This window comes from Ammospiza caudacuta, chromosome 2 (genome assembly GCF_027887145.1).
Source record: "Ammospiza caudacuta isolate bAmmCau1 chromosome 2, bAmmCau1.pri, whole genome shotgun sequence".
NCBI lineage: Eukaryota > Metazoa > Chordata > Aves > Passeriformes > Passerellidae > Ammospiza > Ammospiza caudacuta.
In genome coordinates, this window is record NC_080594.1 from 72,246,000 (window position 1) to 72,261,671 (window position 15,672).

Sequence of the window (15,672 nt, forward strand, 5' to 3'; positions counted from 1 at the left end):
TTTATATTTAATGCATAAAAATGTGATCAGTAGAATAATGAATGTAGAAATGAAAATGTCTCTGTATTTATATTAACAGACCTGTTTAGTGGAAGTTTATGCTGTTTTCAGTCCAGTAGTTTTCTTCAGGCTCTTGGAAGATATGGAAGATATGCAATGAATTGCACTGCTTCTGGTGTAATTGTTTTTATCTTAAAAACAATTGCTGGATTGATAGTTGTGAGGGTAAAAAAAAAAAAACCCAAACAAAAAAGGAACTGAAAGTGCTTGTGCTGTTTATGTGATCTCTAATAGCCTGATTGTGTTTCTTGTGTTGATACTTGACACCCTTTGTGCATTTTATGTGGTTGTCCTTTCCATTTATTTACAGCACTCAGATTGCAGAAAAAACCACTTCGAGTCACAGAACATTTTTCACAATAAATAAAATTACTGTACTATTTCCTGTTCCATTCACCTTTCTGTCAGTAAGATCTAAAAATTGTCAACATGCAGTCTTTAAAAATACTGATAATTTAATAAAAGTTCCAGGTATTTTTACATCACTTCTATTCTAACATTCACAGTGTGCTGTTCAGGTCCAGAGCATTAAACTAATACTGAAAAAATTATTTATTAAAATTTACAGGCAATCTTGGATGCCTCCCCCAGTTTCCAGTAGTAGGACTCCAACAGAAAGAGTGGAAAGCAAACGGTGCGTATCAGTGATCGCTGGCTATTTCCTAACTCTTGGCTAGAGCTCATTTTGGGAGCAAGAAAGCAGGGCAGTCCTTTGGTGTGGACTGAGATCGATGCAGAAGATGCCACACAAAGAGAAAGCATCCCATGCCTAAGTACCTGTTTGGGCTCTTGGCAGCCTGATGCCCAGCATTGACTGGGGCCTGGGCATATGAAAGGCCAGCAACCTCAGTTTACATGAGTGATCCCAAAATTTTTCTATCACGCTTGCAATTCTTTCTTCACGGTTTCACTTTGGACTATTCCAATTATTCTCCTCGAGGCAAATGTTTTGCAGAGAGACTGGCCATGAGGGCAGGGATCTGTTGGTGCCATTTGGATTCACAGTCAGGGCTCACCCTTGGCCCTTTTTGGTATCAGTGTGAACAAAACCTCAAAATTTACTAAGTATCCTGTCATCAAAGTATCCAAGAACAAACAATCAGACTAAAGTTACTTGCAGATAAATGTTTGATGTTTATTTCTGAAGTTGCGATTGTTTTCTGGGAGAGAGAAAATAGGGAATGTTTCTTGTGCTTTTATCTAAAAGCAGAATTTGGATGGTTTAAAATATTAATAAATAAACCTTCATGATCTTTTTTTCTTGTGCCCACTATTTGCTGCCATGTGGCCTTCTGGTTCCCTAATTTTAACCTGAGAAATTTCCAACGTGAGTCTCATTTGCAGCAATGATGAAAATTAAATGAAACACAAATGAATGGATACACTATGATATTAGATATAAGCCTTGGTAGACTATTGCCCTAGGAGTTTATGGAATGTCTGGAACTTAAAACCAAGTTTAGCAATTATTTTTAATCTTATGCTGTGTTTACTACCCTCTATCTTTTTGGCCAAGATTCAGTCACTCTCCACCCAGAAGAAAGATGGCTCCAAGATGTTGAAGTTTATTTTCTTTGAAGTCTTCTCAATGTGTCAAATGAGAAGAATTTATCTGGCTTCCTTTCAATATCTTGCTAAGATCATAGTAATTTTGAAAGCATAGGATAATGCTCTATATGGCATCCACCCAGCTTCCAACAGCAAGCTGGAATTCCTGTGTTCTTCTCAACACTAATTATCCAGTTACTCCTCCAGTCTCACAGTTCAGACAAGACTGAAAACAGGCATATTCTTTCTGAAGCTTTCATGAGCCTTCCTACATCCTCTAACAATGCTGCCACCACAAACAGCTGATAAAAAAAAAAGTGATGGGCATGTAATGATTACTTGGTTTAGCTTTTAAAAGTGCTTTGAAGATGTGAAAGCTATTTCAACTTGTGAATATTATAATAACCAAAAATAGTTATCAAAGGAAAGCCTTTTACTTGCCTGTGAGTTTCAAGAAATAAAGTGCCACACATAGATGCTAATAAGCAGAGTTTCTAAAGGTCACTATCCACCTTAAAGACTGAGCAAAGAGATATTTGCTATTTGTGTCTTTTCTTCATATTTGAGAATGGCTGACTGCTCTGCTATCCTCAGGAAGGGAGTCCTGCAACCATGGATATGTGGGTTTTCTTGGTCACGGTTTATGTACTTTTGTGATTCTGAGATGTTCTAGGCTTTTATAGTTAAACATGATATATAAACTTCCAGAGTTCTTTGCCTCAGTTTCAGCTGATTAAACACACTTTACAGAACACTTGGAAGAAATTGCAGTTGGAGCTACGACTATAAGCAGCTCACCATATTTGAGTTTTATGGTTGTGGATTATGTGTTGAAAACAAAATACTATTAATCAAAGTGATTTATTGGAGAATGTTAATTGAAGAATGATTGTCTTAGTGATATAAAGAATATGGCTTGAATTTAGTATTATGTTTCTTAAGTTAAACATATCCTCTACATTTAAAAAAAATTATGTTGGAAGGAAGGGAAAGTAAAAGTAATTGCTGTTGCTTGAAATCTTGAATCTTAGAAATATACTAATCTTGCAAAGTGCTTCAGTACTAGCATTTGGCTACTTGGTTTCTGAAATGCTTACTCTTTTCTTTCTCTAGAACCGCTTCAGAAAATTCAGAGGCTCCAACAACGTATGTCTTACTTTGCTTCTTAGAAGGTTTAGAAATTTAACACGCTCCTTTGCATAAACCTCAATTCTATTTTACACTTATTTTAATACAAACACTGTATAATTTACCTGGGAGGGCTTCTCTGTAGCTGACATTGCAGAACTGCATGAAGAAGACTTCCTTCCCTGCAGAAATGCAATTATTTGCATATAGCTTAAAATATTTCACTGGATATTTATTCAAATTGAAAAGAACATAAAACTGCATAAAACATTAAAAACTGCTTTGCAGTTTTAGTTCCACAGTCATATATGTTGTTAATGCAAATACTCTTTTATATAGAACTGCTGCTCTAAAGTCAGTGAAAGAGTGTGAGCTATGCAAAGAAAAAGAAACTGTTAAAGTGTGTAAGCAATGTGAATAAACAGAAAGTTAATGCAAGAAGCTCTGCACATGCAAAGGCTTGTAATAGAAGGCATTAAGATGTATTGATGCAAAGTACTCTAAACTTTAGTATCTGCAAAGATTGCTCTAATTTTAGAAAATAAATTTATTAAATTAATTCATTCATTAAATGTCCATTTAACATGGTCTAAATTAAGAAAATATTACTTAACCAGCCTGCAATTTCATGACTTATAATTAAGACAGCTATGCAACTTGTCATGGTTTAGTTGCCATACTAATAGAAAAACACTCTAAAGAAGCAGGGTAACCCTCATTAACTCTATCTGCCACCTTCTCCTTTTCTTATAATTACTTATAATTTTAGTATCCCTGTAGTGACCAATTTGATTGGTCACATAAAGAAAAATAGGAAAGTGTAAATGTTTATTTATTTAGCTTTTTAAAAATCGGTACTTTTCTAGTTAAATAAAAGTTTTGTCTCTACTAAATAACATATATTAGGAAGGAGGTTTTTTGAGTTTTTTTACTACTAAAATAATTTTTGAACAGTAAAGGAAACTCCACTTTATTACTAGATCCATATTAGCCAAATAACTAGTCCAGGGATATTCGTTTTTCAAAAGGCTCAGTGGATGTGGTAATCTAGTGAACTAAAGCATTACATTTATTTTTTAATAAATGTATAAGTCTTTATACACATATTATATATAGATAAAAAAAATTATATTTAACAAAAAAACCAGAAAAAATTTCTCAAAGACAATGTGAACTCCTTGTAGTTATACCTGAAAGAAGGTGTAGTATCTACAATGATAAATCATTTAAGTGATACAATATTTTCAAATGTCTTCTTGTGCCTTAAATATGTTTTCACCATTCCTGTTGCAGGGCTGCCCCTTCATCAGAACAGGTGATCCCTCAGAAATCAGGGACTGATGTGGACAATCAAGCTACAGCAAGGTAACAGAAACAGGATAATCAAACCAGTGTTTTCATAAGCATTGGTTATTGGGATATTAAGTGCTCAGTTTGCTTTACTTCTATATTTGATACCTTGTTTGGACATAATGTGTGATTAATGCAACATTTAAACAGTCCTAACCATTGGCCTGGAAGTCCAAACTCTGAATTCCCTCTCATTGACTTGCTAGGTTATAGCTGTTTAATTTTTTAATCTTCCAGTCTGTCCAGCCTGCATCCTAAAAAGCAGCATGTTTCTTCAGTTGCTGTAAATGTTTGGAAACAGAAAAATCAGGGTAGTATGGATTATACAGTGTATTTTCTTTGCATTTCAGACATTATGAGAGGGGTAGTAACTATACTTTACTATGTATCTAAAAATACCCCAACTTGTGCACTGTGGTGTAAGCATTTTGAATAGTGAAAACCCAATATATACCCTTTAGAGTGACAAAATTAGCATGTCTCAACAGATGGCCTTGTTTCTGAGGGATAAGTTAGATGCCATATCAACTAATCCTTGAAAGTCTGCAGAATACCATAAAAATTGTTGGTGGAAAAGACACTGGGGCTTTCGGGGTTTTTTTAAACATTTTTAAACTAGAATTTCAGGAAATTGTAAGGTCCTGTACTGATAGAGATGTTACATTTTTCAAAGCAATCAGTAATAACTGCCCCATCCCTGGAAGTGTTACAGGCCAGGCTGGATGGGGCTCTAAGCAACCTGGTCTAGTGGAAGATGCCCCTGTCCAAGGGAAGGGAATTGGAATGGGATGTTTCTTAAAGTTCCTTCCAACTCAAAGACATTCTATGATTCTATGATTCTATAAACATGCAAAAAATTTTACTCTGTGACCCTGATCAGAGTAAAATGCCTGAACATGCAATTATAAAATGAATTAAATTAGAAAGAGATTTCTAGATATGCACTGAGAATTACAATACCTCATTTGCAGTTTTTATGTGGAAATATTAAATGGTGCAAACATTAAAATTAATTTAAATTAGTTAATTTTATTTAATTTGATTCATAAAGCTCAGTTTTATGAGATCTGAAGCTAGTCTTTACTATTTTGAATCCTGTTCCCCTTCCCCAAAGTCCTAAAAATGTAAAACCAGTACAAAATGACTAAAAAAGCATCCCAAAGATGTCTGACAGTGTAATCCATAGGAAAAGAGGGAAAAAAAGGGCAATGTTTCTGTGAAACATTTTCCTGTCAACAAACGTGGAGGATCTTAGAGAATTAAATATGACTAGTATTAAGTAGGGAAGTCACAGCCATTCTTCACTGCTAAGGGCTTGTTAGGGTCTGACTTAATTCTCACCCTCAATCAGTTCACATTAATCATCCCCTGGTTGCTCTCATTACCATACCAAGCTCTGTATTCCTGCCCCTTCATTGGTGAAGAGCTGGAGGAATATTTCACTGGTCTACAAGTTTCTATGGCAACACTGCACTGCTATTTGTGTCAGTATATAAACTGTAAGTAGTCTGTAATCTTAGTGGGCAAAATTCAGCCCTCTCTACTGCTGCTATAATTCCTTTACATTTGGCTGGTGCTTCAGATGTCATCCATCTGCTGCTGATGGGTTAGCTTCCCAAAACTACAGATTTTTGTTACATTTTTGTTAGACAAAAATTGCATTAATCAGCTGCCAGTAAAAGTTACCCTTTTTTAAAGATGTCACATAAATACTACATTTTTAGCAAAAATGGTTGTGTCACACAGGGCAAGTAAACAGTTACATGAAGAGTATATATAGTAATATAAATGTGTATTAGAATACTGTTTTAATTTACATCCTTTAGTTACCTATAGTTTTACTTGGAATAGAAGGATTTTCAGGTCATGATTTTAACACCAGACTTAATTGATTAATTGTCTATCATTCAGGATTTGGATAGGGATGTTAAAGGAATGAGGAATTAATTTCAATATAAAATAACTGGAAAATGGCAATTGGCTTTCTAACAAACTGTTCAGTGATACAAGGAAAATCTTTCAGAAGGGATTTACCTGAAAAGGATGTCAGATACTCTCTTCTGGCTAAAATTGCAAAAAGAAAAAAGCAATTAATGCATTAAGGACAACACTTAGACCTGGCATCCATCTTTAAACACAGAGAGTGTGTGTGTGTGTATATATATATATATATATATATATATATATATATATATATATATATATATATATATACACACATCTCACATCTGAAGGCATGGATTTATGGACCTTCACCTGTTGGATATGATTAAGAGAATGGGCATCTCATGACTAGTTAGGGCATCTACAGATACTTTAGGCAGCAAAAGTAGGCTAGGATGCAGAAGAGGTGGAGATTACTGCCTAAAAATTGTGCACATTTCAGAGCATAACAGGTCAAATCAGGTCTCTTGGTATCTCACAAATGCAGCAGGAGATGAGAACTGGATATATACAGAGACATTTTTCTGATTTCCTCAATGGGCCTATTATTCGTGGCTTATCAAGTTCTTTTTGTGCTTTTTTCCACATCAGTGAAGATGCAAGATTCTCACTCTGCCTTTTTCCTTTCCATAACTGTAGTAACCATTAAATGCATGTGTTTAAAATTGGCATTTTTTAAAACAATGTTCTCTAGAAAATCATGTTAAACCACTTCAAACATTGAGGGTGTTTAACACAGCTTTAGTTAGTCTTTCAATAATGATGACAGTTAGGATACAAAAATATCTGTGTTTCTATAAAAAGGCTTTTATAATGGTGTTCACATGTATTGAACTACACATAGTTACAGAAAGTAATGGTGTGTAGCACAGTGAGGCACATTTACCAGGGCATACAAAATATTACCACCCAATAATGCAGAATAATCAAGAGGTTGCATTTCCATAAGTTCATAAACTGTAGAACTAATTGATTTATCCTTTATTTTTCATGGATATATCAGAATTAATTCATGTTGGACATACCTTAGGAAAAGCTTTGAGGTGATAGTAACAGGGGCTATACAAGAGATAAGAGAGAGATCTCACTCAGCTCTTAAAGCATCTGTAGTGAGATTGTCTGCTAGCAGGGAAAGATTATTAGTCTGTGGGGACAAAGGGCATATTGCAGAAACCTTTACAAAAGATGTCTTTTTGGTATGGCAGCTACAGAAGTTGTCTTGAAGCAAATAGTTCAGCTGTTTATTTTTAAGTATGTGGGTGAGAGAGGCAATTTCTAGGGAAGAGAAACAAGGGACAAGAATAAATTTTTCTAGCATAATTAAGAGAATCCTATGTTTGTGCTCCTGTACAAGTTTTTTTCCCTAGTGTACAGGATAACTCACTATTATTACTCCTCTCAGGTAGCAGAAAATTCAGACAATGCTGTAAATCTTTGTGTACTATGCTCCTTCTTAATGATATTCCTGTTTGACCCAAGATGCGTTCCCAGTTATCATTGCAATAGATTGTGAAAGAAGAACACATTAATTACCTGTGCTTATACTAACTCCTCTAATAAGGACTAACATTGCTGTGTCTATCAACACCGGGGAACTTGTAAAAGCAGAAAAAAAATAAGTTGCAGGGGTTCTATTAAAAAAAAATTAGTGACTTGTTATTGACTTGAAATTTTCCAAACCAATGGAATTAAAACCATGATGTCAGGTCTCCTAAACAAACATTTATTGACAAAACCTTTCTTACTCTAGAGCTGTGTAAAGCACAAAATTGAAAGAACGTATCAATGCATTTTGAGACATTGGCTAATTATGTGCTATCATTAAATTGCCATCCCTGGGAGAGTTCAAGGCCAGGTTGGATGGAGCTCTGAGCAACCTGGTCTAGTGAAATGTGTCCCTGCCCATGGCATGGGCGTTGGAGCTGGATGATCTTTTAGCTCCAACCCAAACCATTCTATGAGTCTGTAAGATATGCAATTCCAAAGAGCCATGAGAAATGTTCAAAGGACTTATCTTAGGTTGGACTAAAGTTTAGATCGCCAAAATTTAAAGGCATGGCTCCTACATGAGTAATTCCTGTATGAATTTTCCTTTGGGATGTCTTTTATTTGCTTTGAATTTTTAGCTAGACCATGTAGAGACCTCTAAAATGTTCTGGAGGTCACCTGTGCCCCTCAGAAGTTGTTGGAAGCAAGGATACTGAAACAGAACTCAGATAAGCACACCCATAATTCACTAGCTTGCTTTTGCTACAATGACAATTGTTTCTTTATGGTAAAGTGAAGTTGCTTTGCACTTTCTAAATTGTTTGATAATACAAGTCAATATAGTAATTTTTTTAAATTTATTTTAGCAGAAGGGCCTTCCAAGTGACAGGGTCCTTTTTTCTCTCAATTCTGATAGATTTGGCATTCACTGTAACACTGGTTTGCAGTTTTTCTGCATGTTGATACAAATGATTCACTGTTGCACAGCTTCTGTGAAGAGATCCAAGCCCCTTATTCCTAAAGGAAATTTTAATACAGTGTTTACAGGGTGATACATATCCTTCCAGAAAAACAGAGTAACTTGTCTTTTCCCAGTGATCTTTCCCAGTCTATCTCCTATAAAACATTCCGATCAACAGCTTCTTCCTCTGTATTTAACTCCAAATTCCTCTGGGCTAAGCATTACACTTGTTTTGGCACATTATAAATTGGTTTTCACAGTTGACTGCAGTCATCTTCTGTGCCCTAACTCTCAGCTGTTATTGATGAAAGGTCTGAGCGAGGGCTCCTGGCACTGATTAGTGAGCATAGCAATGTGAAAGGAAATGTACCCTGCTCCAGGATAAATGCCAATCTTCTCTGAAAAAGTTCCTTTATTCATCCTCAGTTATCCTTGACAAAAGCTGATGGACAGGGATTTACAGGGACAGTAAAGCAGCCATAACAGAGGATCAAAATTCAGCTGGGCCCATGATGCTAAACTTTACCCAGTAAAATGGCTGACTTGTTTAATATACTCGAGACCAATTCTTTTATTTCAGCATTGGAAGGCCCTCTTGGCAATTGGTTGTTTTTTCTTTTCCTATGCTGATATGACCAATTCAAAAATATCCTTACAGTTTTAGCCAGACTTTCTTATCGTGTTCTTTTCATATTCCATCATGTCAGAAGAAGAAGCTGTTGACCAGAATGCTTTGTAGGTCAACAGGGAGATCACTGAAGAAGGGACATCAGATGCACCTTGTTTGGTATCACATTTAAGCGTATTATATATATCTTATTATATCATATATTAGAAATAGGGAATCATCTTGGTAGTTTTTATAATTCTGTTCAGGGCTTTTAATCAAAAAAACAGATGCAGATCTATTAAAAATACGGTAGATGATTCCTTTAATAAAGCTGCCTCTTGATTGCTCATGATTATGTCGATGATGACAGAGTGACTAAATTCAAAACCTCACTGAGTATCCCTGGATTTCACATCAAGTGCCTCAACCAGTCTGAACTAGGCGTGGTCCTTTAGTTTTCTATTCCATAAAATAACAAAGTATTGGTGCTATTGGTGCTTGGATATTATGTCAACTGTTGGAGTAGCTGCAAAGATGGATGGATGATAAAATTCTAGGCAATAGGGAAAGAATGCCTTCAAGAATTAGGGAACATTTGGAACTAGATAGAGGCTCAGGACTTTTACAGGTTAGGGAAGTATTCACTAAATAATGAGAGAGTTGTGGGATCATACTCTGCTTCCTGAACGTTGAGGTTCAAGAGTTTAGCTGGGGTCTGTTTAAAATTTTGTTTTTCACTCCCACATGTCTAGGATCAACTTCAATTTCACCTCAGCATTGCCTTCAGAATTTTAAATGCAAATATTAAAAATATTTTCATTGCTTTCACTAAAGAATAACATCACTAAATCTTTTTTGTAGGTGTGATTCATGTTTCCTAATTGAAGCTTTATCTCTATGTTTTCAATATTAAAAAAACCCCAAGAAATCAGAAAGAACTAGATGTGCTTGAATGTGTGGATCAGATTAATTTTTGGGGTTTTTTTGATGGTAATCTGACTTGTCACCAGATACACCAGAATTTCAAAACTACTATCTGAAATAAGTGAGATTCACAAGAACAGACCACAGAGCAGAACCGAAAAGTATTATGTTATTGCTCTATCTCAAGTGAACGGAGTTAGAAATCAAAGGCAGACTGAAAAGCAAAGCAAAATGTAGACAATTCAATTTCTCTTAACTTTTTGATACAGACCATAAAAGGAAAAAAATCACTCTTTGTGATTACATATTACATTAATTTTTCTGCTTTTAAAGATTGCTTTCAGAAGATGTCCATAGATCTTTCATACATTTAATCAAGGAAGGCATTAATACAATCAGGTAATGCAAACCACACTTGTTCCATAAAGAAGGAACATTTTGATATTGATATAGGATCAGAGATATTAAGCTTTTGGAATTTAGCTGACTTCTATAGAATTTGTCACACAAGCCTTATATAATTTCCCTTTCTGCTTGTGTCTGAGGGGCATAGGGATCCAAGATAAGGCAAAACAGGAGCAATACATTTTGCTGACTAAACAGCAACACATTTTGCATGCAGCCTGCCTTGACAGCTTTTTTTAAACCTACTTATACTCTTTGCTAGTCTTTTATTCTGCTGGACTGTCTTCATTAGTTGTCAGATTTCTAATCCTATTTTACACAGGCAGCTAGAGGCAAAATAGCAGAGAGCAGCAGCAAATTTCATGGCTAACAAGTCTATAGCATAAGGCCCACAGCAGCACAGCTGCACATGAGCTTTTCTATCATTCAGGGTGGGGCTTTCTTTGGATTCACAGTGCTATTTTGTGCATTTTTTCTGCAAAGATGTTGTTAAAGACAAAATAGGCTTTTTTTTTTTAATGAGGTGGTCACTTACAAACAGAAAAGTAAATGAATCAAGAGAATTGTCTTCCATACTTTAATGACAAGCATACCTAGGTCTTAATCCAAATCTTAATGTTTCTATTTTATAATAAATTAATTTGTTTTCTTCAGTACTTGAGAGCCTTTTGTACAATATGCAATACAAAATCTTCTGTAGCGCCATTCTAAGTACTTTTATGTAGAATGCAAAAATGCATATTAGCTGTCCTGAGTTAGGTGCTCCTAAAAACTTCCAGCCATATCCTGAGTCTTGATTAAAATATTTCATCCTATTAAATTTGTCAGCAAACTATATATTCTCCTCCTGGCAGGCTGTCTGACCTACCTCATTCTCATCCATTTCAAAAATAGTCACCCTAGGCAGAATGTTCACAGGGATTTAATGGCTGTCTCAGAAAATGCTATACTTCGAGGTGGCATCCTTTGGAATGACCTATGAAAAATGTCAACATCTATTCCAAGTCACCTACTGTACTAGAAATATATTCCTCCTAGTTTGTCTAAACTGCTTTGTATAGAAGTTTTATGCTGCTGTTTTCCATCATCACCTATGTTTTAAAAAGTTGTTGACAAATGTAAGAAGCATGAATTCAGTTCAGCCAGCCTTGGACACAATAATAGTCCATTTTTTCAAGTGAAAATTAAATTATACTTGCAACTGGAAATCCTTTTCCACAGGATCCTTTCACTGCATCTGATACTCTGATATTCAAGGTGCTTTTTAAATGTATGAATATAGTTTAGTCTTTTTCTAATTTAATAGTTGTCCTCTCTTTTAGAGGTATTAAAAAAGATGTAAGTTATGTTGCTGATTTTTAACACACTAATAACTCTCAAACGAAAACTTACCTGAAATGCTGTTTAAGCTCTGTAATGCAGATCTACTCTAACTTTCAATGTAAGGCTGAATTATGTTCTAATATCAACACTGGTTGATAGTACTGTGTGCTAATGCTACAGCAAACATAGCTTTCTGAACAAAGAGAGATGTAAAAAGTCAGCAAAAGTATGCCCTGAGCACAATCAGATAAATTCTGAGTCATGCCCCATGTCCTACAGCTTGTTCTACCTTACATTTTGTCCTTTTTGTCAATAACAGCTCTTTAATTTCAGTTGCTAATAACCTGAACTAACCTGAACCAGTAGCTTGCAGTTGTGTATCCCATGACTTCTGCTTTGCACCAAGCCAGCCATCTCAAGGCAAAGAACTTGCAGGACATCAGTCCTGGATACTTGCTGCAGTCATGTCAAGGTGTTTCCTGGGGCTGAAAGTTTGAGAACTGTACAGTAAATTACTATCTTTCAAGGCTCTCTTTTATAGAAGTTCTCTTTCATAGGAGCCATAATGTGTAGCTGAACAGGTCAGTCTGCTTGTATTTTTGTGCTGCAATCTGCAGCAGCAACTGTTTCTGTTCACTTATTAGGACCCTTCACTGTTGTTGCTCTATGAATCAGGCTGTAGATAACAAGGAGTGCACGTGTAGCCTCATCTAGATAGCAAGTAAAATCTTCCTTGCAAGCCAGTCAGTGCACTTTTGGGATACCCAAAGCACTGACAAGAACAGAATAATGTGAGAGGAAGTAACAAAATGCTGTCAGCGACAAAGTCAGGATGATTTAAAGATTACAGAAGGGAACTAACTCATCTATCCTTCAAGTTGCGCCAAGGATTAATGTGGGCTAGTACATGCAGGAATAAATCTTAAATTATTGGAAATTTCTTTCCCCACTTATTTCCAGTAGGCCAAGTTTGAACTATTTTAGATAACTGTCATTCTTTTTTTGAAAGCTCTGTGCAAAGTGAACAGAGCAATTTAAGGTAAAGAAATGTGAAGTTATGTGGGAAGAGCGTTAAAATACATGTGAAAACTTTAAACAAACATGTCTTAGAGCCAGAATCTTTCCTGCTCATTTCAAAGGAATTTCTTGCACCCCTTTTGACAGAAAGCTACTACCTAGAAGAACAAATATAGAGGTGATACAACTTCCCAGTGCTCTAAAATATATTTCTATAGCATTATTCATGCAATTATGTAGTATTTGATACAATATTACTGACATATTTTAACATTTTTTACAAAGATTAACACAGAAAGTTCTAGTATTTGGACCTTGTGTGAGCATATTTTATCCGCATCGTATTGGAATATTTTTATAGGAAGGCTTCTTCAATTAAGGTATCTAATTCTGAAAGAAGAGCCCACAGGAGTTATTAAAATTATTACATTGAAAACCATACAAAATTGAATAGAATATTTTACATCCACAACATGAGTAACAATTCCAAACATATCTGTATTAGTGAGCAAAATCTCATTGGAAGCACATTGGGATTTGGTTCTGCAAATGCTTACATGCTTTTGACAATCAGACATGGGAGGATGCAGACACAGTGGCCTGCAGGGCACAGCTTTGCTACTGTCACAGTTTTTCCATTGCTCCATGCTGGGAAAGGCAGCAGAAGTCAGCAGAAAGGGTACTGATAACTGTGCTGAGTAAACTGCACATAATCCTGTGATTGCAAGCAGAATGTGAACAGGAGCCTCAAATCTGCTTCCTGTGTTTTGGGTCAATATACAATACTGAGGCTGGCTTATATGTGCAGGTTGCAGAGACCATAAAGATCATAACTGAGATTGCTGCAACTTCAAAACTTCAATAGACTTTAGAGAAGACTTGAAGTGAATATTTAAAATACCTCTAAGAACAGAAAGACATGGAGGATGCAAGAGACAAGAATAATAACACATACTTACTCAAGCCAGATATATGCACAGCTGGGTTTGGCTTTTTCTCTTTTTTTTTTTTTTCAATAAAAGTTGCAAAAATGTAAGTTAAGTAACTATCTGGGCTCTTATTTACTCTTACTATAATTTTAGTGTTGCTACCTTCACATAGTGAGGAAGCAATTTGCCATCCAGTTCAGCAAGGAAAGGATATTTTTGGATAATTGCAAGGCTTCAGCTTCTGAAGGAATACTCTGAAAAGTGTTAAGTCAGTGATAATATAAAAATATTTTCCACAAGTATATAGTTTATTAATGACTAGTATGGAATTCTAGCTAAATGGCAGTTGACTCTATTTGCACTGAACTGTTTAATTCCTAAAAAAATGGAGATCTTGATAATCTTATCAAAGGCAGCCCCAAATCTCACTAATATGACCGAGAAGAAACCTGAAATGGCTACTTTTATGTTCCATGGAGATGTTGTTTCATGACAGAACAGGTCAGAATGAAAAGTCAGTAAACAAACATATGAAAGGAACATTGTTGACTGCCAGGTTATATAACAGGTTCTATAGGACGTCATATCATTAAAGGCATCATTCTTTCCCCATTCCTTTCTTTTGAGGAGTAAAATTATAATTTTTTTGTAGTGAGCTAATGTTATAGACGGTAGCTTTTTAGGTAAAGCTGCTGGAAAATTTTCAAGTAGAGGAGTTTACCTTTTGAAAATGCATTTTCACAGAAATGAAGTACTTGACAGAAATGTTAACACTAGTGCAATACTTTGAAGGAAAATAAAGGTACTCAAAGCAACAGTCCATGTTTTGGCATGATACTTCTAAAAGTTTAATTCAAAAAATATAAAATACATTAATTTACATTTCTATTTTTAATATTGTCATGGTTTGACACTGGCACAATGCCAGTGCCCCCATGAAAATACATTTTCCCTATAACTATTTTCAAATAGTTTTGTTGCATTAATATATTTTTAATATTAGTATATTGGAAAAGGGAAAATAACCGACAAGATGGAATTCAAGGAAGATTTTTTTTGTCCTTACATCAGATATTAATGATAAATGACATTCTATCCCTGTGTGGAAGGGTAAGAATCAGTGGGTGTACCCAGATCTCAGCACCCCTCAGTTTATATATGACATTTCTTGTGAGAAGGGAGAGTTTACTTGGGAAGGAGCTGGTCAAGATAGCTTACCAAACAGACAAAAGAACTTGTTTGGTTTTTTTTTTTTATTTAGACAGAAAGACTTAGTCCATAATCACTTTTTAGGTAAGATATGATTCACACACATATCAGGAGTACTTGGTTTATTGTGCTACTTGGTAAAGATATTTTCTTGTATCATAGCATGTTTGAGGTCAGACACTCTTTGAAGTTGTCCACAATGCATGTTCAGCAGGAAATATCATTTGGACAATAGCACTAGATATAACCTTTTGTTTCCAAAACATAAAGTGGTCTTTTTATTCCGGGAAGAGTATGTGCTTAATGTGCATACGGTGGGCATATTGCTGTATCTATGAATACCTTTGAATTACTAAAATGACTGTCATCAGTTAATTTTTTTCTTTCATACAGAATGTGTCAATTATAACATTTTTTAAAATGAGTATTTAATTTGACTAATTGACAACTGGCTATACTAACTGTGTTTTGATCTGGGTTTTGTTCTGTCTCTAAAGGAACCAAGACCTCAATAACCTCAGCAAAGTGATTCCAAGTTCTTCCACAAGTGACAAAGAGTAAGTGTTCAAAGTTCCTCAGGCCCTACTTTTCTAAGGCAGTGAGTAGTTTGCAACTATGAGAATGTCAGGAAAGGTAATGTTGCTAACCTGTAAATTGTTTATAGATTAATAAGTAGCATTCCTTATACAGAAAGATGAATATAGTAATCTGGATTAATTCACTGGCATGTGCATAGTCAGCAGAACAAGTACTACCTAAGGCAAGCTTTCATGCAT

At 35.3% G+C, this 15,672-nt stretch overlaps 1 protein-coding gene across 7 annotated transcripts in view; it reads left to right on the plus strand.

Annotated features, from left to right (window-relative positions):
• SCEL (sciellin) overlaps nt 1-15,672 on the plus strand; it is a 68,751-nt gene that overhangs the window by 39,074 nt on the left and 14,005 nt on the right. For 6 of the 7 annotated variants that reach the window (XM_058825394.1, XM_058825392.1, XM_058825397.1 and 3 more), the window contains 4 exons: nt 629-694; nt 2,722-2,754; nt 4,030-4,101; nt 15,394-15,453. In XM_058825394.1, coding sequence (XP_058681377.1) covers nt 629-694; nt 2,722-2,754; nt 4,030-4,101; nt 15,394-15,453 — 231 coding nt within the window. The remainder of the gene's footprint in view (nt 1-628; nt 695-2,721; nt 2,755-4,029; nt 4,102-15,393; nt 15,454-15,672) is intronic. The other variant, XM_058825398.1, reaches the window with a different exon arrangement.